At 49.4% G+C, this 26,524-nt stretch overlaps 3 protein-coding genes across 4 annotated transcripts; 1 reads left to right on the plus strand and 2 right to left on the minus strand.

The window, feature by feature from the left end:
• Positions 1 to 239: 239 nt before the first annotated feature.
• Positions 240 to 11,832, minus strand: bckdha (branched chain keto acid dehydrogenase E1 subunit alpha). The gene is given in 9 exon segments (XM_059020359.1): positions 240 to 3,484; positions 3,487 to 3,560; positions 4,815 to 4,956; positions 6,628 to 6,834; positions 6,979 to 7,140; positions 7,856 to 7,964; positions 8,223 to 8,309; positions 8,742 to 8,918; positions 11,474 to 11,832. Coding segments are annotated over 9 exon segments (1,341 nt in total). The 5' UTR covers positions 11,591 to 11,832; the 3' UTR covers positions 240 to 3,218.
• A 278-nt stretch (positions 11,833 to 12,110) lies between these two features.
• exosc5 (exosome component 5) lies at positions 12,111 to 15,627 on the plus strand. Its single transcript, XM_034918457.2, has 6 exons — positions 12,111 to 12,357; positions 13,386 to 13,499; positions 13,797 to 13,918; positions 14,476 to 14,616; positions 14,763 to 14,852; positions 15,330 to 15,627. The coding sequence occupies exons 1-6, from the start codon at positions 12,246 to 12,248 to the stop codon at positions 15,420 to 15,422; spliced, it is 672 nt and encodes a 223-aa protein (XP_034774348.2). The 5' UTR covers positions 12,111 to 12,245; the 3' UTR covers positions 15,423 to 15,627.
• Positions 15,628 to 15,722: 95 nt separating this feature from the next.
• tmem91 (transmembrane protein 91) lies at positions 15,723 to 25,166 on the minus strand. Of its 2 annotated transcripts, none has more exons than XM_034918456.2 (4): positions 24,547 to 25,164; positions 22,286 to 23,137; positions 20,259 to 20,402; positions 15,723 to 18,386 (listed from the first exon to the last, which is right to left on the minus strand). In XM_034918456.2, the coding sequence occupies exons 2-4, from the start codon at positions 22,685 to 22,687 to the stop codon at positions 18,231 to 18,233; spliced, it is 702 nt and encodes a 233-aa protein (XP_034774347.2). In that variant the 5' UTR covers positions 22,688 to 23,137; positions 24,547 to 25,164; the 3' UTR covers positions 15,723 to 18,230. The 2 variants fall into 2 exon arrangements, with proteins under 2 accessions (XP_034774347.2, XP_058876343.1); XM_059020360.1 differs by having other exon boundaries at positions 18,251 to 20,132; positions 24,547 to 25,166.
• Between the last annotated feature and the right edge of the window lie 1,358 nt (positions 25,167 to 26,524).

The following is a 26,524-nucleotide window of genomic DNA, read 5'->3' on the forward strand; positions in this document are numbered from 1 at the left end:
GGTCTGTATCCCGAACCGACGCTTATTCTTATTGGTATTATTAATAATAACACTACTAATAATATTAACAGTGTGCGCGCTTTTGTTTTGAATATGTATTTCCCCGTGTTGTTTATTAATATTTGAATTTCAATGTTATATAGACACGGGCCTTAAAGCATCGACATTAGAAAATTGCCCAACCAAGTTTGGATACATCCACAATTGTAACAAACAATAAAAACACAGACAGACAGCGGGACCGTTATACATTTTTATTAACCGAACATTTCCTAAACCGACAAGGGTAGCGCATGTGTGCGTTTCTATTCATACCAGTGGGAAGATCGCAGCCACGTAGCAGCATTCACTGCATTAGTGACACTCCCAAGAGGGAAACGCCGCCATCTGCTGGGCAAGATCTAAAATTACACTTAAAGACTGTAACAGATTTTACCACGTTCTGCCAAAAGTTCAAACACCATAACGTGGAAAATCAGAAAAAAAACAAAAAAACATTGGCCCTTTAACTGAACACACAAATAATATTGCTGACAGTATCGAGTCTATGATTACACGAGTCACAAAACCTAAAACAACTGTTCATAATAATAATAAAAATAAAAAAGTCAAGTTTTCTCTGTTAATAACCATTAAATACATGTTTTGCAGAGTATACCAGCCTGGTTAGTGATGTGCGGAATATAAAACCAGACAGCCGATGGAATATCGCAACACACACAAGCGTCACACGTTACTGTGTGTGTGTGTGTGTGTGTGTGCTGGGGCTGTGTATAGATTAATCTCTCCCCTCTCCTCTCTAGCTGTCATTCTGCTCCAGGGGGCAGTGCTCTGTGTGTGTGTGTGTGTGTGTGTGTGTGCTGGGGCTGTGTATAGATTAATCTCTCCCCTCTCCTCTCTAGCTGTCATTCTGCTCCAGGGGGCAGTGCTCTGTGTGTGTGTGTGTGTGTGTGTGTGTGTGCTGGGGCTGTGTATAGATTAATCTCTCCCCTCTCCTCTCTAGCTGTCATTCTGCTCCAGGGGGCAGTGCTCTGTGTGTGTGTGTGTGTGTGTGTGTGTGCTGGGGCTGTGTATAGATTAATCTCTCCCCTCTCCTCTCTAGCTGTCATTCTGCTCCAGGGGGCAGTGCTCTGTGTGTGTGTGTGTGTGTGTGTGTGTGCTGGGGCTGTGTATAGATTAATCTCTCCCCTCTCCTCTCTAGCTGTCATTCTGCTCCAGGGGGCAGTGCTCTGTGTGTGTGTGTGTGTGTGTGTGTGTGCTGGGGCTGTGTATAGATTAATCTCTCCCCTCTCCTCTCTAGCTGTCATTCTGCTCCAGGGGGGCAGTGCTCTGTGTGTGTGTGTGTGTGTGTGTGTGTGTGCTGGGGCTGTGTATAGATTAATCTCTCCCCTCTCCTCTCTAGCTGTCATTCTGCTCCAGGGGGCAGTGCTCTGTGTGTGTGTGTGTGTGTGTGTGTGTGTGTGTGCTGGGGCTGTGTATAGATTAATCTCTCCCCTCTCCTCTCTAGCTGTCATTCTGCTCCAGGGGGCAGTGCTCTGTGTGTGTGTGTGTGTGTGTGTGTGTGTGCTGGGGCTGTGTATAGATTAATCTCTCCCCTCTCCTCTCTAGCTGTCATTCTGCTCCAGGGGGCAGTGCTCTGTGTGTGTGTGTGTGTGTGTGTGTGTGTGTGTGTGGGGCTGTGTATAGATTAATCTCTCCCCTCTCCTCTCTAGCTGTCATTCTGCTCCAGGGGGCAGTGCTCTGTGTGTGTGTGTGTGTGTGCTGGGGCTGTGTATAGATTAATCTCTCCCCTCTCCTCTCTAGCTGTCATTCTGCTCCAGGGGGGCAGTGCTCTGTGTGTGTGTGTGTGTGTGTGTGTGTGTGTGCTGGGGCTGTGTATAGATTAATCTCTCCCCTCTCCTCTCTAGCTGTCATTCTGCTCCAGGGGGCAGTGCTCTGTGTGTGTGTGTGTGTGTGTGTGTGTGCTGGGGCTGTGTATAGATTAATCTCTCCCCTCTCCTCTCTAGCTGTCATTCTGCTCCAGGGGGCAGTGCTCTGTGTGTGTGTGTGTGTGTGTGTGTGTGCTGGGGCTGTGTATAGATTAATCTCTCCCCTCTCCTCTCTAGCTGTCATTCTGCTCCAGGGGGGCAGTGCTCTGTGTGTGTGTGTGTGTGTGTGTGTGTGCTGGGGCTGTGTATAGATTAATCTCTCCCCTCTCCTCTCTAGCTGTCATTCTGCTCCAGGGGGCAGTGCTCTGTGTGTGTGTGTGTGTGTGTGTGTGTGTGTGCTGGGGCTGTGTATAGATTAATCTCTCCCCTCTCCTCTCTAGCTGTCATTCTGCTCCAGGGGGCAGTGCTCTGTGTGTGTGTGTGTGTGTGTGTGTGTGTGCTGGGGCTGTGTATAGATTAATCTCTCCCCTCTCCTCTCTAGCTGTCATTCTGCTCCAGGGGGCAGTGCTCTGTGTGTGTGTGTGTGTGTGTGTGTGTGCTGGGGCTGTGTATAGATTAATCTCTCCCCTCTCCTCTCTAGCTGTCATTCTGCTCCAGGGGGCAGTGCTCTGTGTGTGTGTGTGTGTGTGTGTGTGTGCTGGGGCTGTGTATAGATTAATCTCTCCCCTCTCCTCTCTAGCTGTCATTCTGCTCCAGGGGGCAGTGCTCTGTGTGTGTGTGTGTGTGTGTGTGTGTGTGCTGGGGCTGTGTATAGATGTCTCTCCCCCCTCTCCTCTCTACTTGTCGTACTGCTCCAGGGGGGTACTGCTCTCTATGCTGTGTGTGTGTGTCAGTGTGTGTGTGTGTGTGTGTCAGTGTGTGTGTGTCAGTGTGTGTGTGTGTGTGTGTGTGTGTTGTGTCTCTCCTCTCATGCTTGTCGTACTGCTCCAGGGGGTACTGCTCTCTATGCTGTGTGTGTCAGTGTGTGTGTGTCAGTGTGTGTCAGTGTGTGTGTGTGTGTGTGTCAGTGTGTGTCAGTGTGTGTGTGTGTGTCAGTGTGTGTGTGTGTGTCAGTGTGTGTCAGTGTGTGTGTGTGTGTCAGTGTGTGTGTGTGTCAGTGTGTGTGTGTGTCAGTGTGTGTGTGTCAGTGTGGTGTGGTGTGTGTGTGTCAGTGTGTGTGTGTCAGTGTGTGTGTGTGTCAGTGTGTGTGTGTGTCAGTGTGTGTGTGTGTCAGTGTGTGTGTGTGTCAGTGTGTGTCAGTGTGTGTGTGTCAGTGTGTGTGTGTGTGTGTGTGTGTGGTGTCTCTCCTCTCTACTTGTCGTACTGCTCCAGGGGGTACTGCTCCCTGTGCTGCTTCACGTGTCTCCACATGTCCTCGCGCTGCCTGTGCAGGTTGGGGGGCATCTCGTGGTACACGTCTGTGAACATGAGGTCTGGGCTGGGCTTCAGCCTGCGCTCTGCCTGCTCGAACGCCTCCATCACCCTCTTCCGACTCTGCTTCCTCCAGGCCTTCTCCTGCTCCTCGTCCCACCAGCCCCGCGACACCATGTGCTGTCGCAGGCGCGAGATCGGGTGTCCTGCTTGTCCCAGTAATTCACCTCGTCCACCGAGCGGTACGCAGAGCTGTCATCACTGGTGCTGTGGTGCCCGATCCTGAGAGACAGAGAGAGAGGGGGTGAGAGAGAGAAGGGGTGAGAGAGAGAAAGGGTGAGAGAGAGAGAGAGAGAGAGAGACAGAGAGAGGGGGTGAGAGAGAGAGGGGGTGTGAGAGAGAGAGAGAGAGAGAGAGGGAGGGGGTGTGTGAGAGAGGGGGGTGTGAGAGAGAGAGAGAGAGGGGTGTGAGAGAGAGAGAGGGGGGTGTGAGAGAGGGGGGGTGAGAGAGAGAAGGGGTGAGAGGAGAGAGAGAGAGAGAGAGAGAGAGGGGGTGAGAGAGAGAGAGAGGGGGGTGTGAGAGAGGGGGTGTGTGTGAGAGAGAGAGAGAGAGAGAGAGAGAGGGGGGTGAGAGAGAGACAGAGAGAGGGGGTGAGAGAGAGAGAGAGGGGGTGTGAGAGGAGAGAGAGAGAGACAGAGAGAGACAGAGAGGGGGGGTGTGAGAGATGGGGTGAGAGAGAGGGGGTGAGAGAGAGAGGGAGAGAGAGAGAGAGACAGAGAGGGGGGTGTGAGAGAGAGGGGGTGTGTGAGAGAGAGAGAGAGAGAGAGAGAGAGGGGGTGTGTGAGAGAGAGAGGGGGAGGTGTGAGAGAGAGAGAGAGAGGGGGGTGTGTGAGAGAGAGAGAGGGTGTGTGAGAGAGAGGGGGGGTGTGAGAGAGAGGGGGTGAGAGAGAGGGGGTGAGAGAGAGAGAGGGAGAGGGGGTGAGAGAGAGAGAGAGGGGGTGTGAGAGAGCGGGTGTGTGAGAGAGAGAGAGAGAGAGATGAGAGAGGGGGGTGAGAGAGAGACAGAGAGAGGGGGTGAGAGAGAGACAGAGAGAGGGGGTGAGAGAGAGAGAGAGAGAGAGAGAGAGACAGAGAGGGGGGTGTGAGAGAGGGGGTGTGTGAGAGAGAGAGAGAGAGAGAGGGGGTGTGTGAGAGAGAGAGGGGAGGTGTGAGAGAGAGAGAGAGAGAGAGAGGGAGACAGAGAGGGGGGTGTGAGAGAGGGGGGGTGTGAGAGAGAGAGAGAGAGAGAGAGAGAGAGAGGGGGGTGTGTGAGAGAGAGAGGGGAGGTGTGAGAGAGAGAGAGAGAGAGGGGGGTGTGTGAGAGAGAGAGGGTGTGTGAGAGAGAGGGGGGGTGTGAGAGAGAGGGGGTGAGAGAGAGGGGGTGAGAGAGAGAGAGGGAGAGACGGGGTGAGAGCATTGATAATAACAGTAACAGCGTGCTGCGGTGTCCGATCCTGAGAGACGCACGGAGCAGGGGAGCTCTGATAATATCAGCACCTGTAGGTCATGGCCTCGATGAGGAAGGGCTGGTTCTCGGCCGTGGCTCGGCGACGCGCCTCCTTCGTGGCGTTGTACACAGCAAACACATCGTTCCCGTCCACACGGATCGACATCATACCATAACCAGGACCACGGGCAGCTAGGGAGGAGAGAGGGGAGAGGAGAGGAGAGAGGAGAGAGGGGAGAGGGGAGGGGAGAGGAGAGAGGAGAGAGGAGAGAGGAGAGGAGAGAGAGAGAGAGAGAGGAGAGGGAGGGAGAGGAGAGGAGAGAGAGAGAGAGAGAGGAGAGGGAGGAGAGAGGGGAGAGGAGAGAGGAGAGAGGAGAGAGGAGAGGAGAGAGGAGGAGAGGGGAGAGGGGAGAGGGAGGAGAGAGGGGAGAGGAGAGAGGAGAGAGGAGAGAGGAGAGGAGAGAGGAGGAGAGGGGAGAGGGGAGAGGAGAGGAGAGAGGAGAGAGGAGAGAGGAGAGGAGAGAGAGAGAGAGAGAGGAGAGGGAGGAGAGAGGGGAGAGGAGAGAGGAGAGAGGAGAGAGGAGAGAGGAGAGGAGAGAGGAGGAGAGGGGAGAGGGGAGAGGGGAGAGGGGAGAGGAGAGGAGAGAGGAGAGAGGAGAGAGGAGAGGAGAGAGAGAGAGAGAGAGGAGAGGGAGGAGAGAGGGGAGAGGAGAGAGGAGAGAGGAGAGAGGAGAGGAGAGAGGAGGAGAGGGGAGAGGGGAGAGGGGAGAGGGGAGAGGAGAGGAGAGAGGAGAGAGGAGGAGAGAGGGGAGAGGGGAGAGGGGAGAGGAGAGAGGGGAGAGGAGAGGAGAGAGGAGAGAGGAGGAGAGAGGGGAGAGGGGAGAGGAGAGAGGGGAGAGGAGAGGAGAGAGGAGAGAGGAGGGGAGAGAGGAGAGAGGAGGGGAGAGGGGAGAGGAGAGAGGGGAGGGAGGAGAGGAGAGAGGAGAGGAGAGAGGAGGAGAGGGGAGAGGGGAGAGGGGAGAGGGGAGAGGAGAGGAGAGAGGAGAGAGGAGGAGAGAGGGGAGAGGGGAGAGGGGAGAGGGGAGAGGGGAGAGGAGAGAGGGGAGAGGAGAGGAGAGAGGAGAGAGGAGGAGAGAGGGGAGAGGGGAGAGGAGAGAGGGGAGAGGAGAGGAGAGAGGAGAGAGGAGGGGAGAGAGGAGAGAGGAGGGGAGAGGGGAGAGGAGAGAGGGGAGAGGAGAGGAGAGAGGGAGGAGAGAGGAGAGAGGAGAGAGGGGAGAGAGGAGAGGGGAGAGGGGAGAGGGGAGGAGAGAGGAGAGAGGAGAGGAGAGGAGAGAGGAGAGAGGGGGTGAATGCTATGGTATAGTGTGTAGGGGTCTCACTGATGCCGTCCTCCCTGTACTGCTCGTTGGTGGGGGTGGAGATGGTGCAGTGTGTGTAGGGGGTAGGGGTAGGGTGTAGGGGTGTAGGGTGTAGGGGTCTCACCGATGCCGTCCCCTCTGTACTGCTCGTTGGTGGGGGTGGAGATGGTGCAGTGTGTGTAGGGGTAGGGGTAGTGTGTAGGGTGTAGGGGGTAGGGGTCTCACCGATGCCGTCCCCTCTGTACTGCTCGTTGGTGGGGGTGGAGATGATGCAGTGTGTGTAGGGGGTAGGGGTAGTGTGTAGGGTGTAGGGGTCTCACCGATGCCGTCCCCTCTGTACTGCTCGTTGGTGGGGGTGGAGATGGTGCAGTGTGTGTAGGGGGTAGTGTGTAGGGGGTAGGGGTCTCACCGATGCCGTCCCCTCTGTACTGCTCGTTGGTGGGGGTGGAGATGGTGCAGTGTGTGTAGGGGGTAGTGTGTAGTGTGTAGGGGGTAGGGGTCTCACCGATGCCGTCCCCTCTGTACTGCTCGTTGGTGGGGGTGGAGATGGCATAGCCGTTGTTCCTGCAGAAGAAGATGACGGGGCACTCCAGCGTGGCAGCGAAGTTGAACCCGGCGTGGGCATCGCCCTCGCTCGCCGCCCCCTCCCCGAAATAACAGATCACTGCGTGGTCCGCATTCTCACGCTTCAGCGCGTAGGCCGCGCCCGCCGCTGAGGGGGGGGGAGGGAAGGGGGTGGGGAGGGAGAATCGATTATCGCGTGATTTCTTTTTTCAGTACTCCACCCTGAACCCCACTCGTCTATTGTAATAATTTCCACAGTGTCCTGTGACCCCCATGTGACCCCGCGGCTCACCCTGGGGGATCTGTGTTGCCAGGGGAGACGAGATCGTGACGAAGTTGTGCTCCTTGCTCCCATAATGCACAGGCATCTGCCTCCCCTTCCCCAGGTCGTCTGCGTTAGCGTAGCACTGCGCCATGAAGAGATCCAGAGGGAACCCGCGGTACAGCAGCACTCCTGCAGGGGGCAGCACAGAGCACAGTCACACAATGACATCATCATCATTATCATTATTATTACAATCCAGACTGTAGCACTGCGCCATGAAGAGATCCAGAGGGAACCCGCAGTACAGCAGCACTCCTGCAGGGGGCAGCACAGAGCACAGTCACACAATGACATCATCATCATTATCATTATTATTACAATCCAGACTGTAGCACTGCGCCATGAAGAGACCCAGAGGGAACCCGCGGTACAGCAGCACTCCTGCAGGAGGCAGCACAGAGCACAGTCACACAATGACACACACACTCACACTGAGACACACTCGCACTGAGAGTCACACAGACACACTGAGACACATACACTCACACTGAGACGCACACGCAGACACACAGACACACACACACACTGAGACACACAGACACACTCACACAGACACACACTGAGAAACACACACACAGACACACACACACACACACTCTGTGACGCTCTGTAGTCCTTGACATTCACATTAGCATGAGCTTTACAGTCAACAGAGCAGACTGTAAACTGCACTGTATTTAAATATGGAGCTTGCATCGGACAGAGGCGTCCGCCAAATAAATAAATAAATAAATAAATACAACTGAAAATTAAATAAGATCTGATTGGCTCCTGGAAGGATTGGCAGCTCCTGCAGCCCCTGCAGCCCACCCCCCTGCCTGCGGGGGGGGCGCCGGTTCCTCACCTGCCTCCCTGTACTGTCCGAACACCAGGTCCGTGGGCTTCAGAGCGGCTGCGCTGCCGATGTGGGTGCCCTCCTCCCCGTAATTCGTCATGTAGAACGAGATGCGACCCTGCAGTGGGACGGGACACCAATCAGAAACTCACTGTGACCAGAGCGCCCGACACACACAGAATCAACGTGACTGTACAGCACAGCATTTCCAATTGGAACTGATCGCAATGGAACTGGAACTGGAAGAGTTTAACAATGGAATGGGAATCGAAGGGAAGGAATGGACACGGAACCTCTGCAAGCATTCCGAGTGAGAGCTGAGATTCTACATTCTAGATTTCTTTAGTGGTTATCGCTCTTCACAGCTGCTCGGTACCTGTCTCTGGGACTCGTAGAGAATGCGGTCCATGGTGTTCAGCAGGGTCATCTTCTTATAGAAATTCAGGACCTCTTCTTTTGGGAGCTGAGAGGAAACACAAGGAAGACGTGTAGTCAGTGATGCCCGGGTCAGACGCCTCGCGCCTCGCAGGAGAATCCGCTGACAGGATAGGTGTGGCTGCGCACTCACGAAGATTAAACAGGGAGCAAATTGTTTCAGTGCCGAGCAAGGTGTAGGGGGCAGGGGGCAGGGAGCAGGGGGTAGGAGGTATGGTGTAGGATGCAGGGTGTATGGGGTATGGTGTAGGGTGTATGGGGTAGGGTGCAGGATGTGTGGGCTAGGGTGCAGGATGTATGGTGTAGGGTGTATGGGGTATGGTGTAGGGGTATGGGGTATGGTGTAGGGTGCAGGGTGTATGAGGTAGGGGGTATGGTGTATGGTGTAGGGGGTATGGTGTTGGGTGCAGGGGGTAGGGTGCAGGGGGTAGGGGGTAGGGTGCATGGTGCAGGGTATTACCTTGGGGTCCTCTGCAGGGTTGATGATCTGTCCCTGCCGGTCCATCACTCTGTACACGGGGATCCCTGAGATAACGTTGGGCTGGATGAACTCCAGACTGTCCACAAACTCGGCCGACGCGCCCGGGAACTGCGGCTTCTCATCCGCGGAGTCGAAGGGCTGCTGCAGGAGAGCGGCCTGGAGACAGAGCGGGAGAGGGGGAGGCAGAGAGGGAGAGGGGGAGGGGGAGGGGGAGACAGAGGGGGAGGGGGAGGGAGAGTGGGAGACAGAGGGGGAGGGGGAGGGGGAGAGGGGGAGGGGGAGAGGGGGAGGGGGAGGGGGAGAGGGAGGGAGGGGGAGACAAAGAGGGAGGGAGGCAGAGCAGGAGATAGAGGGGGTGAGGGGGAGGCAGATAGGAAGAGGGAGAGAGAGAGAGGGAGAGGGAGAGGGAGAGGGAGAGAGGGAAAGGGAGAGGGAGAGAGGGGGGAGGCAGAGAGGGCGAGGGGGAGAGACAGAGGGAGAGGACAGGTTTCACTACCAGCTTGATCAGCCCCAGTGTGTCTGGCTAACAAGCTCAGGTGTGTCTTATTATTAAACTCCTAGTGAAACCATGACTGGATCACACTGCTGTGCAATGGGAGTCTTACTCCCACCCCTGGAATCAGATCAGGTGTCTGTGCAGCACCTTTATCACAAAGAAACCTGACAATCCGGTCCGCTTACATTCCACAAAGGTTACAGAGACACTCCTGAGACACAAGCTACTGCAGACCATTTACCACCGTTTAGTGAATGAGACCCTACGAGTTTAACAATAAGACACACCTGAGCTTGTTGCCTAGACACACTGGGGCTGATCAAGCTGGTAGTAAAACCTGGACTGGGTGACTCTGCTGTGCAACAGGAGTCTTATTCCCCTCCCTGCAGCCCTTTAAACTTGACTGCATGTCCCACGGACACAGTGCTTGTATCCTGGAGCCAAACAGACCAATTCATGCTTCTGGGACTCGCTTACAGCGGCTGGAGGTTATAAATGGCCTCTTCAACTGAGCTCTGTTGACTGTTGGGGGGGGTTTGTTCTCATAATAAACTGTCCCACACACGCTTTACTACCGCACAGACCCCCAAACCCATGACGCCCTGGCGGTTCAGCGTCATGTTAGAGCACTACCTTGTTCAACACACAAACACGGGACACAAAGTTACCGCTAAACTAGGGTGTATTACAAAGACGGCTTGTTAAATCCTTATTTAATATTTAAGTTACAATCCTTTCACCTCGTGTGTGCGTGTGTATATAAAATAGAGGAGCTTCAGTGAGTTACAGGGATATAATTCCATCGAGGGTTTCTGTGACGTCATAAACTACGAGAGCGAAGGCGGAGTTTCTAAACGGTCACAGAACCCCGAGATGGAATTGTTTCCCTGTGACTCACTGAAGAGGCCCGTCTTATTTTTTACTAGCTGAAGTACCCGGCATTGCCCGGGGAAATTCAATATTTCAATATTTCATGACAAATTGGAGAACGATGGCCTGATGGTTTCCTGTGAGTTACCGATCTTGGGAGTCGCACAATGCGCTCCCGACCCCTTTTTTTTTTTTTTTTGCCATTTTTACATTTTTAATTTATTTATTTATTTATTTTTGTGTGTTTCTTTAATTTGAGATAGATGGCTACTGTAGTGATCTAGCAATGGGGTTACTAAATAAAGTACCCCTGGTGGGGGGTCAAAATTTTGGATCCAAACATTGCCCTGGACCTTCCCCTGGATGAAAGAGGAGGCCGTGCAGAGTTTGGCTGTACTGGCTGCTGCGGGGTCTGAATGCATGAAGGAACAGACAGACATTCTTTATATATTAAGATAATAATAGATGGATACCCTTGTTATATTAATATTAAACGATTACAGTTTTTTTAAACGTCGTGTTTCAGTGCTGTCCAGACGTTCTGTGTCGTTATCAGTTAGTGCTTCAGTTTTATTTGGATGATTGCCTTTATCTTGTTTTAATTTTCAGTTCCTCTCTGGTTTCTCTGAGATAAGAATGTACCAGCTTTACATCATTTTTTTAACCTATTCTCATTTTGTTGGAACATTTCTGTGCTGTGGGTGTTGTTGAGTGATTGAAAACGAGACATGATGTGTTTGAATTGAAAGCGATGGTCTCGAGCAGTCGAATGGGTCAAAGTTCAAGTATATTTTCCTCTAGAGGAATTACCACTTTTTGACGTCACTACTGTGGTATTACGCACTATTTTCGAACGGCTCAGGATGCAAATGTAACCTTCATCCACGTATCAGTTTGACCTAACCACACCCCGCCCCCAGAGCAAGCCAATCAGCACTCAGGGATATTAGCAACACTACCACCACTAATAATGATCATGATGATAATTCAAACTCGGCGAAGTTACTAGATGTAAAAAAAAAAAAAAAAAAAACACAAGGTCTGTAGATCTAAGAACTAAATGACGCGAAAGCACTTTGATTGCCCGCTTGTAAAAATACTTTCGTTGGTCTTAATTTAACACATGAAGGTGCCGTCAATGTCAGAGCAGCTAAACAAACCGTAAACGTCGTGCAAAAAAAAACTTATCAAGCACCAAACATTCAACATCATGACTGACACAGAAAGACCTTCAACTGCGTGCAATACTTTATACTTACTATTAGCACTAAATTAAACATATATACAGAATACAGCGTCTTATGCTTACGTTACAAGTATTATGACTCAGTAAAGCTTCACTCACGTTGACTCTGAAAGTCCTGCATGGGCTCTGGCGAGGTTTCAAATACAAGCTCTTGTTTTGACAAATTTTACTTAAATTAATCCTGCAGAATTTCTTGAGAAACACCACGGCCGCCATGTTGGATCCGAGTCTGTCCGAAACTCCTGCCTGACACACCTGCGCGATCTCGGGATCGGATCATTTATTACCTCACCCACATTTTGTCATTCCGGGACGGTGAAACCTCTCCGCGAAATGATGCATCGTTTAAAAACGCCGGCTGCTGTAAACGTCCATTTTAATCAACGGTTTTTGTCGGTGTTGTTATGGTTTCGGGCACACGGCAGACCAGCTATTTTTTTTGTCTTCACTCTCATGGCGGGGTCTTGTACACGATGAGAACGTCATTAACACGATATCTGGGTTTTGACGTTTTCAAATTAATAATAATAATAATAATAATAATAATAATAATAATAATAATATAAGATATAAAATTAATTATCGAACATATGCCTCCGTGATTTAGCGAAACGGGCTGATATTATGCAATTTGCGCTGTTTAAATAAAGCTGTTTATGATTTACACATTGTTGTATTGATAATTTTCAAATAAATAAATATTTGAATTGCTAAAAAGTTGCCTAAAACCGTAAGGGGAACTTTTGTTGTCGCACGAACCGGTTTGACGGCGCACCGGAAGTAGGACGCTTCTTTCCTGTCGGTGCCCCCTGTGCAAGTGCTCTATCCCCGCAGCGCATCACGTGGCCGTGCGGAGGACTGGTTCGGAGAGATGATGCAGGTAACGCAGAGCGGTTCGTTCCAGCACGCAGCGGTTCTGCGGGAGTTCGGCTGCGAGCACAGCCTTCTTTCCCGGCCCGACGGTTCGGCCTCGTTTGTTCAGGGTAAGGAAAGGGAAGCAAAACTCGCTGCGATGAATGAACTGCATGAATTCCTCCATGCACTGATAATGTAACTCTGCCTGCATGAACGAGCAGGGGGGTGCGTTACAAGGTGTTCCTCCAGGTGCGCATTGCTGTTTATTTACACCCTGGTATTTATATACACGAGGCACTTCGGAACCTGGAGTGAACACTGTGTCCTGACGCAATCATGACGTCATCCACAGAACTCTAACAAGTAAAGTTTTTGCTCAAAAGAGCCGACTTCCCAACGTTCCGGTGTGTTTAACGCATCTTTGTCAAGGGAAAGTGTGTTTGAAAACAGAAAGTGGAGGTACTTTTAGGCTTTTGATGCCATGGCAACCACACTGACTTATTTCAATATATTCCTATGCTGGTGATGTCATTTAACACGTAGTTAATGATGCAATGATCTCGATTCGACGCACTGTATTACAGTAGTACTGTGGTAGTCCTATAGCTGTAGCCCTAGGAGGATGAATAGCACTAGTATTAATAGTAGCAGTAGGGTTATCATTAGTGGGATTATTATTATTGTTATTAGAAGTATTATCATTAGTGGTATTAGGGTTAATAGTATTATTATCATTAGTGGTATTAGGGTTATTAGTATAATTATTATTAGTGGTATTAGGGTTATTAGTATAATTATCATTAGTGGTATTAGGGTTATTGGTATTATTATTAGTGGTGGTATTAGGGTTATTAGTATTATTATTATTAGTGGTATTAGGGTTATTGGTATTATTATTAGTGGTGGTATTAGGGTTATTAGTATTATTATTATGGTTATTAGTATAATTATTATTAGTGGTATTAGGGTTATTAGTAGTATTTGTATTATTAGAAGTTATAGTAGTATTCAAGGTATTATTGAAATGTATTTTTGTTTACGACTGTAAGTCGCCCTGGATAAGGGCATCTGCTAAGAAATAAATAATAATAATAATAATAATAATAATAATAATAATAATAATAATAATATTATTAATGCTGTTTTTTCTTTGCAGGTGACACCACAGTGCTGGCTGGGGTGTACGGTCCCGCGGAGGTCATGGTCAGCAAGGAGAGTTTTGACCGCGCGACCCTGGAGGTCACTCTCAAACCCAAAGTGGGAATGCCAGGTAACTCCGAGCCGAAACGAGGGCTTGTGTGTTTGTTCCTGGCATTGGTTATTGCCGGGTTATTGAGAAGAAACCTGTTAACGTGAATTAGTTGTTTACGTCACTTTTTAATAGAAATATATTTGAAATTACTGCAGCATAATTGTAACTGTAATTGCAATTGAAAAAACACAGCAGTTTCGGCACACGATTCTGCTGTGATTGTAATAATGGTAGTAGCTGACCGCAGGTCTGGCTGGAAAGCTGTCAGAGGGCTGTTGTTATACTCTGAGTTACGAGTCAGTATTTTTCCTGCAGGAGTGGCAGAGCGCAGTAAGGAGCAGTGCATCAGACAGACCTGCGAGGCTGCCCTGCTCACCAGACTGCACCCTCGAACCTCCATCACACTGTCCCTGCAGACTGTGCACGACGACGGGGCTGTATCCTTCAGAGAGGGGAGTACTCAATCATAATAGAGTTCACTGAGGGGAGCTCTGAACCCCAAGACTGGGTGCAGCAGCAGCAGCAGGGCTAGTGTGAGTTTCTAACCCTGCTCAAACTCCTGGCTCCTTTTCATTTCAATATTAATAATAATAGACTTCATTGAGGGGAGCTCTGAACCCCAGGACTGGGTGCAGCAGCAGCAGCAGGGCTAGTGTGAGTTTCTAACCCTGCTCAAACTCCTGGCTCCTGATCATTTCAATATTAATAATAATAGACTTGATTGAGGGGAGTTCTGAACCCCAGGACTGGGTGCAGCAGCAGCAGGGCTAGTGTGAGTTTCTAACCCTGCTCAAACTCCTGGCTCCTGATCATTTCAATATTAATAATAATAGACTTGATTGAGGGGAGCTCTGAACCCCAGGACTGGGTGCAGCAGCAGCAGGGCTAGTGTGAGTTTCAAGGGCTGTATTTTTAGTATAGGGGTGTAGGGTTTAGGTTAGGGGGGGTTCCTTTGCTGTCTTTGAGGTGTTGTGTTCCTCAGCGAGGACCCCAGCTCCTGGCGTGCTGTCTGAACGCTGCCTGCATGGCCCTGATGGACGCAGGGCTGCCCATGCACTGCCTGTTCTGTGGAGTGTGCTGCGCCATCGACCAGCAGGGGACCATCAAACTGGACCCCACAGCCAGGGAGGAGAAGGTAGTGTGTGTGTGTGTGACTTCCAGTCGAAATGTTTCTTACTGGATCTATTTAATTCCTGTTAGTATTTTAATCTGTTTGACAGTAAGCAGCTTTAAATTTGGTTTTCAAGTTTTGGAATAATAATCTGTGATGTCACTTGACAGGAGAGCCGTGCGGTCATGACCTTTGCCCTCGACAGCACTGACTGCAGAGTGATGATGTCATCAACCAAGGGTTCCTACACAGCCGCGGAGGTGAGCTGTTGTAAAAAACCACACACACACTGAAACACACGCACTGAGACACACACAAACATGCCCACACACACACACACACACTGAAACACACACAATGAGACACACACAAACATGCCCACACACACTGAAACACACACACTGAGACGCGCACTGAAGCACACACACACACACTGAGACGCACACTGAAGCACACACATACGCACACACACACTGAGACACACACAAACATGACCACACACACACACACACACACACACGCTGAAACGCACACACACACAGCACAGTGTTCATCTGTCTCTCTCTCTGCCTGTTGGTTTGTTCTTGAGCCAGTGCTGTGGGGAGGGGAGGGGAGTGGGTAAGTGGAGTAGGGGGAGGGAGTACTGGGAGCTGGCCACTGTTTCCAACCTCTTACTGAAAACCTGTTCCTGTCTGTGTGTCCTGTGTGTGCGTGTGTGTATGTGTGTGTCTCCGCAGCTGCAGCAGTGTATCGCAGTGTGTCAGAGAGCCTCGGAGAGCATCTTCCAGTTCTACAGAGACTCAGTCAGCAGGAGATACTGCAAAGCATGAAGAGGGAGGGCACGCAGACGCTCCCATTGCACCACAGCAGGTGTTGTGATATTCGGGCGGGTATTGTGTTCCTTCTTTATGTCCGTGTAATGATAATGGGCTGGAGTCGTTGTGCATTCCTCTGTTATTTTCACACCATACTGTTGTACTGTACAGAGCGGGCTTCTGTGTCCCAACTGATTCAAAATTAAAGAATATCCAAATATCTGTTTTACATTCTTTTTTTTTTTTTAAAGATTCCAACAGCACTACACTCCATCATACTCAATGAGCAGAGAAAAACAGCAAAGAAAGATTCAGTATTTTAAATACAGTGAATTTATTTGCATTTTGCGCAATCGTATTTGCATTCTGAGAGAGAGAGTCCAGAGTGTAACAGCAAAAATATAAGTGATTGAGGGCGCACCCAGTAAAGGCACTCCGAGTGGAGTGCAGGATGCGCCCTATGCCCTGTGGTCTGGCCGGGCGCCTGCGGGCTTGCCTGTAAGCTGCCCAGAGCTGCGTTGTCCTCCGACGCTGTAGCTCTGAGGCGACTGCATGGCTGGCCTGCAGTGTGGAAGGAAGCGGTCAGCTGATGGCACACGCTTCGGAGGACAGCGCGGGGGGTGGTAGCGGTGAGCTGAGCCTAAAAAAATTTAAAAAAAATATAAAAAAAATTGGATATGCCAAATTGGGAGAAAATAAAATAATTGCTGATTACTAAAGTGTGGAGCAGTGTGGAGTAGTGGTTAGGGCTCTGGACTCTTGACCGGAGGGTCGTGGGTTCAATCCCCGGTGGGGACACTGCTGCTGTACCCTTGAGCAAGGTACTTTACCTAGATTGCTCCAGTAAAAACCCAACTGTATAAATGGGTAATTGTATGTAAAATAAAATAATGTGATATCTTGTAATCATTGTAAGTCGCCCTGGATAAGGGCATCTGCTAAGAAATAAATAATAATAATAATAATAATTTTTTTTTTTTTTTTTTAAAGTGATGTTTCTTTTATCCAGTAGGGGGCAGCAAAGTGTTACAGAGGGGACAGGTTAACGGTTACACTCTGGTGTACCTGCTGTACTTAGAGACAGTCTGAGAGCTCTATTGAGTCCATAGGGTTTGCTTTAAAACATTTTGATAAGTTTCCAGTATGTGATGATTGAAACAGAAAATTGTCCAAACAGATTGTAGGAGCGCTCTCTCTCTCTCTCTCTCTCTCTCTCTCTCTCTCTCTGTCTCTGTCTCTGTCTCTGTCTCTCTCTCTCTCTCTCTCTCTCTCTCTCTCTCTCTCGTGGTTTATATTCTAGCATGCAGATTTTGGCAGTCGTTGACTGCTGTCTCCGTGCGCAATGATGTTGAAGCTCTCAGGCCAGACAGTCCCCTGACTTGCCTGCGCCTCGCTGTGATGTGGAACTGATCTGCACTGAAACATGCGCAGCCCAGCCCCTCCACACACTGGCATGCTGGGCAATGCAGCTTCGTTTACAGGTCCCAACCCCAAATCCCTATTGAAATGAATGGAGTGACCCAGTCCTCTACAATCCCTATTGAAATGAATGGAGTGATCCAGTCCTGTACAATCCCTATTGAAATGAATGGAGTGATCCAAGCCTCTACAATCCCTATTGAAATGAATGGAGTGATCCAGTCCTCTACAATCCCTATTGAAATGAATGGAGTGATCCAGTCCTGTACAATCCCTATTGAAATGAATGGAGTGATCCAGGCCTCTACAATCCCTATTGAAATGAATGGAGTGATCCAGTCCTCTACAATCCCTATTGAAATGAATGGAGTGATCCAGTCCTCTATGATCCAGAACCGGTCTCTTCCTGTCTGATTAAAGTCAATGCAGTCCAGCACAGACGTGTGTGGTTTGTCTTTTCTAGGTTTATAATCGAGGCTGTTTGTAAAGACGTACATGAGTTTGCTGGTACAGTACAGTGCAATACAGTACAGTTAGATTGCTCCTTGCTTACATAATGGAGAAAGTGAAAGTGCATACGCTGTAAAATCCACCACAATGCTTTCCCAGGCGATGCTGAATTAGACAGGCTTCACCCTTCACTGGACTCCTCAATTCAGACAGAAGGAAGCAGGAAGTTTAAGAGGAGACAGGCTCAACAGGATCAGGTTGCAGTATTTTTTTTGAGGGGGGGGGTCTCAATGTGCGCCCTATATTTAAAATAAAATGGGGGTACATCCTCCCCTACAATCCTGCTGGAAGAGTCAGTGCTGGAATAATCTGGGGGTGTCTGTTAGTCTGTTATCGATAAACTGGTTCCCAGTGTGGTAAACCATTGTCCTGTGCTGGTTCCAGTGTGATAAACCATTGTCCTGTACTGGTTCCCAGTGTGGTAAACCATTGTCCTGTACTGGTTCCCAGTGTGATAAACCATTGTCCTGTACTGGTTCCCAGTGTGGTAAACCATTGTCCTGTGCTGGTTCCAGTGTGATAAACCATTGTCCTGTACTGGTTCCCAGTGTGATAAACCATTGTCCTGTACTGGTTCCCAGTGTGGTAAACCATTGACCTCTACTGGTTCCAGTGTGATAAACCATTGTCCTCTACTGGTCCCAGTGTTGTAAACCATTGTCCTGTACTGGTTCCCAGTGTGCTGTGATCTGACTAGAAGTGGAGCAGTGCAGTCTAGAAACAAGGAGAAAATTGAAAATCCTGATGGAGGGACAGTGAGAGGTAGGGAAAGAGGTGGGAGGGAAGGGCAAGGAACTGGGAAGAGGAAGAGGCAGTGAAACGAGGGGAGTGGGGGATGAACGCTGTCTGGAAGTCTGGTAAACAGCGTTGTGCCCCCCCCCCCCCCCCCCCCATCTAGGGAGGCTTGCCCGACAGGTAGGAGACGAGCACGGCGACAGCACCGAGATACGTGACGACCCCGAACACGATGGACAGCACGGCCAACCACAGAGCCTGGCGAGACGCAGAGCGGGCGCTGGGGAGATCGCCCAGGACAGCAGCACGGTTAGTCTGAAACAGAGAGGGAGAGAGAGAGAGAGAGAGAGGGAGGGAGGGAGGCACCACACACGAGCACAGCACCAGCTACACCCACCTGCCTCTTAGCATCAGGGCATCAGGGAGCTTTAACCTGGCAGTGAATGCATGCCAAGAAAAAGCCTGCAGGGTTTTGGACACCATTAAGAGGAAGCTGTATAACATGAACGTGCTATTCAGCCCATTGCCCTCTATGGTAGTGAAGTGTCCACTCACAGACAAAGAAACATCAGAAACCCTGCATGCACAATTCTGTAAAAATATACTACAAGTGCAGAGAAATACATCAAATCATGCATGCAATGTCGAATTAGGTCACTACCCACTGATGGTTAATTTAAACCACAGCGACCCAAAATCCTCCCATCACAAAGCCTTGATCAGCCCAGAGAAAAGTCCCCTCAGCCAGCTGGTCCTGAAGCAGACGTCAGGGTGAGAGACATGAAGCAGAGACACATCCTGACCAAGCACAGACTCGGTGAACACAGCCTGGCCATCGAAACAGGACGACACAGACAGACATGGCTGCCCAGAGACAGGCGGCTATTTGGTCACTGTGAACTGGGAGAAATCTCCCATGATTCCCACACGAGCAGTCCAGAGAGAGTGGCAGTCCTACTGGATTGAGAGACACACAACCCACTGGCTGCCCATTATGACTGGATATTGATGTTCACTGTGTTTATGTCATGTTTATATCATATACTATAAATGTATCTGCTTTGAAAATACCACCAAGGTTGTCATGCCAATAAAGCACCTTTGAATTGAATTGGATTGAAAGAGAGAGAGAGAGGAGGAGGAGGAGGAGGAGGAGATTTAAAAGTAACGGACCCGACACTCTTCCACTGATTTGCATGACCCAGCGCTACGCAGCGCTCTGATTGGCTCATGCTGCAGAGTGATTTCTAACACCTCTTTGAAGTGTGTGCTGTGACCTGGGCTGCAGGGATATGGACAGTGCTGTGTTTAAATGTGGCACTGAGCCTTGATCTGCCAGTCTTTTATTATCAGCACTGTCCTCAGCCACCCCCCGGTCCTTGTGTTTAACCCTAACCAATCCGCCAGTAATCACTGAACACTGACGCACACACACACACACACACACAGCGTCCTCTGACCTCGATTAGAAATCAGAGAGCACTTGGTTACTCCTCTCAGTGACTGCATCCCAATGTAATTTCGAGTATGCAGTCATAGAGTGCTTCAGGGTTCTGTTGCTCCAAAAATGTACCTAGTATCATTATTTTTTGTCTGGAGAGGCTTCCTCAGTCTGTGCATGCCGTTGCAATCACGTGACGATGTTGAAACGTCACACGTAGGGTTCTACAGACGAGCGCAAAGCAGGTCAAAGCCGGGTCAAAGAAGATTTAGAGAGAAATTATAATATTATAACTCAGAACACATCAGAATGGCAAAAAGCATCTCAATAGTAAGGGAATATATATTTAAAATACATATTCTAATAAAACAGTCCTGTCCTTAAAAAAAAAAAAAAAAAAAAAAAAAAATCGCTTTCAGTGATCCTAAGAATAAGAAACATAATTGATAACTCGCTGTTTTGTTTTGTTTTTATTATTAATTATCAGTAATTGCCCATTCAGTTTCCTACTCTGGTGATTACTGGATCCGGATTCTCCTTGGAAAGCGGTTTCCGTTGTTTAAATTCTCTGGACTCCCAAAGTCGTGAATCGTAGCAACGGACACAAATCAGTGAGGGAACTTAACCAAACACAAAAAGAAAAAGATGGATGTTATTACTTACTGTACCCCACATCAATCTGCACGCTAGATTCGCGCTTCAGTTTGCAAATGCGCAGAAATAGGTAACCTGATCACCTGGCTTACCTTCTGCGACAGGTAGAAAGCAGCGATCCCTAGCGGCCAGAAGCAGCACAGCATGGAGAAGAAGGTGAGCCCCAGGTAGTCCCGAGGGAGGAGGATCGAGAAGTTCCCCTCGCTGTCCGTGTCGCTGAAGTCGCTCGAGGAGTCCTGTCGGGTAACGGTTCAGAATTTAGAACCCTCCTTTTCAAATTCAAATTTTAGAACCCTCCTTTTCAAATTCAAATTTTAGAACCCTCCTTTTCAAATTCAAATTTTAGAACCCTCCTTTTCAAATTCAAATTTTAGAATTGAAATGTCTGTTTTTAGAAATTGCTAACAGACCCTAATATAATGTTTAAACGACCCACAATGCCGTTAATATTTACATTTGAAGCTACCGCTTAATATTTTTTTTTTCTGAAATGATGGTAATATTTCTCAATTTCATGTAATATTATTTATATTTTAGTTTAGTCTTATCCTCAATAACACCAACAAAGTCAGTATAGTGCCCGTTTTTTTTTGCCCCATATTTTATTGTTTTAATACAATGTAATGAATGATTCACGTCGTGTTAATGTCGTTTCTTGTTTTTCGCCCTTCAGCGATCATGATGGAGCTCCGCGACAGAAAGGGGAATCAGATCATTTCGCTGATGGATTGCTTTCGTGCTCCGAGCCGCTGGCAGGGTTACTGATGCGCGGGAGAGGGGAGGAGGAGGAACATTCCTCTTTTTGCTCTTTTTCAATGTCTGCAGTTTTCAGATTGATTTCCCCCCATCATGCTGTTCAACCAAGCTGAGCTCAGCAGCAGTATTCTAATGCAGGAGTGAGTGAGTGTGTGTGTGTGTGTGTGTGTGTGTGTGTGTGTGTGTGTCTCAGTGTGTGTGTGTGTGTGTGTGTGTGTGTGTGTGTGTGTGTGTCTCAGTGTGTGTGTGTGTGTGTGTGTGTCTCAGTGTGTGTGTGTGTGTGTGTGTGTGTGTGTGTGTGTCTCAGTGTGTGTGTGTGTGTGTGTGTGTCTCAGTGTGTGTGTGTGTGTGTGTCACAGTGTGTGTGTGTGTGTGTCTCAGTGTGTGTGTGTGTGTCTCAGTGTGTGTGTGTGTGTGTGTGTGTGTGTCTCAGTGTGTGTGTGTCTCAGTGTGTGTGTGTGTGTCTCAGTGTGTGTGTGTGTCTCAGTGTGTGTGTGTGTGTGTGTGTGTCACAGTGTGTATGTGTGTGTCTCAGTGTGTGTGTCTCTTGGTGTGTGTGTGTGTGAGTGTGTGTGTGTCTCTCGGTGTGTGTGTGTGTGTGTGTCACAGTGTGTGTGTGTGTGTCTCAGTGTGTGTGTCTCTCAGTGTGTGTGTGTGTGTGAGTGTGTGTCAGTGTGTGTGTGTGTCTCTCAGTGTGTGTGTTTGTGAGTGTGTGTCAGTGTGTGTGTGTGTCTCTGTGTGTGTTTCTCAGTGTGTGTGTTTGTGTGTCAGTGTACCTGTCTCAGTGTGTGTGTTTGTGTGTGTGTGTCTCTGTGTGTGTCTCTCAGTGTGTGTGTTTGTGTGTCAGTGTGCCTGTCTCAGTGTGTGTGTTTGTGTGTCAATGTGTCTGTCTCAGTGTGTGTGTCTCTGTGTGTGTCTCAGTGTGTGTGTTTGTGTGTCAGTCTGTCTGTCTCAGTGTGTGTGTGTGTCTCTGTGTGTGTCTCAGTGTGTGTGTCAGTGTGTGTGTGTCTCAGTGTGTGTGTGTCTGTCTCAGTGTGTGTGTCAGTGTGTGTGTGTCAGTGTGTGTGTGTCTCATTGTGTGTCAGTTATTTATTTGCTTCGTTTGTTACTAGAACAGCGTATTTGATGATAATAACAATTATAATAATAACGGGGATAGGAATCAGACTCCCGCTGCACAGCAGTGTGATCCACTCCTGGTTTCACTGTGAGTTTAATAATAAGACACACCTGAGCTTGTTAGCTAGACACACTGGGGTTGATCAAGCTGGTAGTAAAACCTGGAATGGATGACACTGCTGTGCAATAGGAGTCTTGTTGCCATGCCTGTAATAATAATAATAATAATAATAATAATAATGACCTCATAATCGCTGAGCAGGTCATCCTCATCCTCAGTCCTGTAGCCCTCTCTCTCCCTCCCATCCTCCAGCAGCTTGCTGTCCCCATTCGAACCCGGGCCCACCTCCACGAAGGCCGTCTCCAGATATTCCTTCTTGTGGGGCCCCAGGGGCTCCTGGGGGCCCCAGATCGGGGCGGGGGGGTAGAAGGAGGGTTCAAGAGTGCACGGGAGAGACCCTGGGTCCAGCGGCTGCTGTGAGGGCAGCTCCCTCGGGGGGTCATAGCCTGGCCAGACCACCGGGGGCAGCGCTGTGTCGCGCCTCATTGCTTTAAACACGTTGCCTGGGCCGGTGCTGGGTGCGGTGCCGTTGCAGTTCTGCCTGCCCCCCAGCAGAGGGTGCTGTGGTTCGTCCAGGTTTTCCATGCAGACAGACGTTTCAGCCGGTGGTGTTGTTGTGATGTTTCGACGGCAAAGCAAATTAGTAAGGATGAGATTCAAAAAGTGTAGTCATTCATGAAATACAGGTTTCCCTTGAAGAGAAATGTAATAATAATAATAATAATAATAATAATAATAATAATAATAGCAATAATAATAAGTCTACATTTACTTTTAAAAATGCCTTAAGGTTTTAAAGTCATATTAGAATCAAGACAGTTTCAATTCTTAAAGGGGAAGCCAGTTTATCCAGTTTATAGCCTCGTGTTGTTTTACTTTAATATAAAAGGAGAGAAACAAGAAAATGCATTTCACACAGGAACGGCAGGTGCCGGCCGTCCGTCCCTCCCCTGTCAAGCAGCCCCAGGACCTGTCAAGCACAAACAGGAGTCCACCTCCAACCCCGTCTCTGTCTTCTCTCTTCTGTGTCAGTGTCTGTAACAAAAGAAAATAAAATCATTTTTTGGCAGGTGGATCAGTCCTGTTGACAGTGCTATGGCAGGTGGATCAGTCCTGTTGACAGTGCTATGGCAGGTGGATCAGTCCTGTTGACAGTGCTATGGCAGGTGAGTCAGTCTTGTTGACAGTGCTATGGCAGGTGAGTCAGTCTTGTTGACAGTGCTATGGCAGGTGAGTCAGTCTTGTTGACAGTGCTATGGCAGGTGAGTCAGTCTTGTTGACAGTGCTATGGCAGGTGAGTCAGTCTTGTTGACAGTGCTATGGCTGGTGGATCAGTCTTGTTGACAGTGCTATGGCAGGTGAGTCAGTCTTGTTGACAGTGCTATGGCAGGTGAGTCAGTCTTGTTGACAGTGCTATGGCAGGTGGATCAGTCTTGTTGACAGTGCTATGGCAGGTGAGTCAGTCTTGTTGACAGTGCTATGGCAGCTGAGTCAGTCTTGTTGACAGTGCTATGGCAGGTGGATCAGTCTTGTTGACAGTGCTATGGCAGGTGTTTATATTCTTGGTTGCTGGTGAATGGTCCAGTCAGTGCTGGCTGTCTGTTCCGTGCTGCTCTTGCAGATTGGGAAAGCGCTGGTGAGAGCACACAGTGACCCGCTGACAAGCAGTGATCCTGGGGGACAATCAGCACTGCCCCCCCCCCCCTCCCTCCACCCCTCCACCCCTCCACCCTCAACCCCTCCACCCCTCCACACTCCACCCTCCACCCTCCACCCTCCACAAAATCATACAGTCAGCTTAAACCACACAGCGCAAGGGAACTGAGAAAATGACACCAGACACGTCAGTACCAGCTTGCAAACGCTCTAGCTTTCTCTGTCCGCCTCTCCATCCTTCCTCTCTATCCCCCTCTCCCTTTGGATCTCTGCCTGCATTGCCACTGAAGATCATTTAGGGTATAGTCAGCACACTGTGGTCCCATTCTACCAGCCTCACCCCACTGCAGCTGCCCGGAACCATCGCCGTAGCTTTTGAAATTTCTACTCAAGATTTACAACAACTTTCATAAAAAAAAAGAGAAAAAACAAGAGTTTTAAAACACATTTTTTTAAAAAAAGATCCCAAATGCACATAAAAAAACACACACACAGTAACGACACAGCTGTGATACCCCTTTACCCAGACATCTCTCTGATGTGTTTTACACCTCTGTTAAAAAAACACACTGATGCCCCAATAGGCTAACCTACATGTACTATATATAGAATCCCTTTAATTTGCAAAATAACTCAAAGAATATCATCATAATATATCATACTCTCCCCCCTCCCTTCCCTACACCCCAGATTCCAACTGCAGCTGTATATAGTGTTTGGGAAGCGGGGGTCCTGTGTTTACCCCCCCCCTCGCCCCTCTCCTGTATTTTCTTTGTAAGCACCCCTACCTGCACATGTCTGTGTCAGCCCTCCTCATCTCAATCAGCCCTCCTTCTCCAGAGCAGCTCCACAGCTTGCAGCTTATTCTCCGCAATCACGCTCCCGAGGGAAAGAGGAAAGGAAGGAGGAAGGGAAGAGGGGGGTATTGCTCCTTCCCTCCGTCCCTCTGTCCTCCTGTCCCGCTGTCTCTCCCAGTAACACCAAACGGAGAGGGGAGAGATGACTGCAGAATTGCGTTCACACGATTGTCCAGCCTGTGTACGCGAGTGGGGTTTATTCTCTCTCTCTCGCTATCTCTCTCTCCATCCTCTCCCTCTCCTTCTCTCTCTCTCTCTTTTTGTCCCCTCTCTCCCTCCTCTCTCTCTCTCTCTGCCCCCTCTCTCTCTGTCTCTCTTCTCCGCTCTGCCTTTCTCTCCCTTTTATTTTGCCTGTCTGCTCTCCCTCTCTCTATCCATTTCTTCTCCCCCTTACGTCTATCCTCTCTTTTTCCCTTCTCTCTATTTCTCTTTCTCTCTCCCTTTCTCTCGCTCTTTCCCCTATTTCTGTCCCTTTCTCTACTCTCTCCCTCACCACACAGTCTAGGATTATCCCTCTGGGTCCTAGTGCCTGCCTGGCTCCTCAATTCTCACGTTAGCAACAGCCCACTGAAGCTCTTCCATTCACCTCAGTGGACTTGCTTATGTGATTGACAAAGCTGGTCACTGGGGATTAACCATTTAATGTCACAAAATACGTGCCCATAAGCACATCGTTACACACACTCTCTCTCTCTCTCTCTCTCTCTCTCTCTCTCTCTCTCTCTCTCTCTCTCTCTCCTCTATCTCTCCTCTCTCCCCTCTGTTTGGGGGTGTTGTGTGTGTTTCGGGGTGCATTGTGTGTTTTGGGGGTGCAGTGTGTGTTTCGGGGGTGCAGTGTGTGTTTGGGGGTGCAATGTGTGTTTTGGGGGTGCAGTGTGTGTTTCGGTGGTGCAGTGTGTGTTTCGGGGTGCAGTGTGTGTTTGGGGGTGCAATGTGTGTTTCAGGGGGTGCAGTGTGTGTTTCGGGGGTGCAGTGTGTGTTTCGGGGTGCAGTATGTGTTTCAGGGGTGCAGTATGTGTTTCGGGGTGCAGTGTGTGTTTCAGGGGTGCAGTGTGTGTTTCGGGGTGCAGTGTGTGTTTCAGGGGTGCAGTGTGTGTTTCAGGGGTGCAGTGTGTGTTTCGGGGTGCAGTGTGTGTTTCAGGGGTGCAGTGTGTGTTTCGGGGTAGTGTGTGTTTCAGGGTGCAGTGTGTGTTTCAGTGGTGCAGTGTGTGTTTCGGGGTGCAGTGTGTGTTTCAGGGGCACAGCGTGTGTTTTCAGGGAGCCCTGTGCAGTGTGGTGACTGATCGGGGTATAGCTGGCTGGCACACTACCCAAACAGACCAGCAGTTTGTCTCTGGCAGGGGGTAATAAACTGGTAACTGATGACACACTCCAAAAGGGGGGGGGGGGGGGGCTGGATATTCCATCACTGAGCGCAGTGTCACCGAACACATATTTATACTGTCGCAGGTCACAGCTGCAGGTACGTGCTGAGGAATAAAGCACATTCAAATACAGTCTACAGAGAACTCAGTGCTGTACTGGGGATCTGAGAGCCAGCTAATTCAATACAGTCTAGTATAGAGAACTCAGTGCTGTACTGGGGATCTGAGAGCAGCTAATTCAATACAGTCTAGTGTAGAGAACTCAGTTCTGTACTGGGGATCTGAGAGCAGCTAATTCAATACAGTCTAGTGTAGAGAACTCAGTGCTGTACTGGGGATCTGAGAGCAGCTAATTCAATACAGTCTAGTGTAGAGAACTCAGTGCTGTACTGGGGATCTGAGAGCCAGCTAATTCAATACAGTCTAGTATAGAGAACTCAGTGCTGTACTGGGGATCTGAGAGCCAGCTAATTCAATACAGTCTAGTATAGAGAACTCAGTGCTGTACTGGGGATCTGAGAGTCAGCTAATTCAATACAGTCTAG

Source organism: Acipenser ruthenus, unplaced genomic scaffold (genome assembly GCF_902713425.1).
Source record: "Acipenser ruthenus unplaced genomic scaffold, fAciRut3.2 maternal haplotype, whole genome shotgun sequence".
Lineage (NCBI taxonomy): Eukaryota > Metazoa > Chordata > Actinopteri > Acipenseriformes > Acipenseridae > Acipenser > Acipenser ruthenus.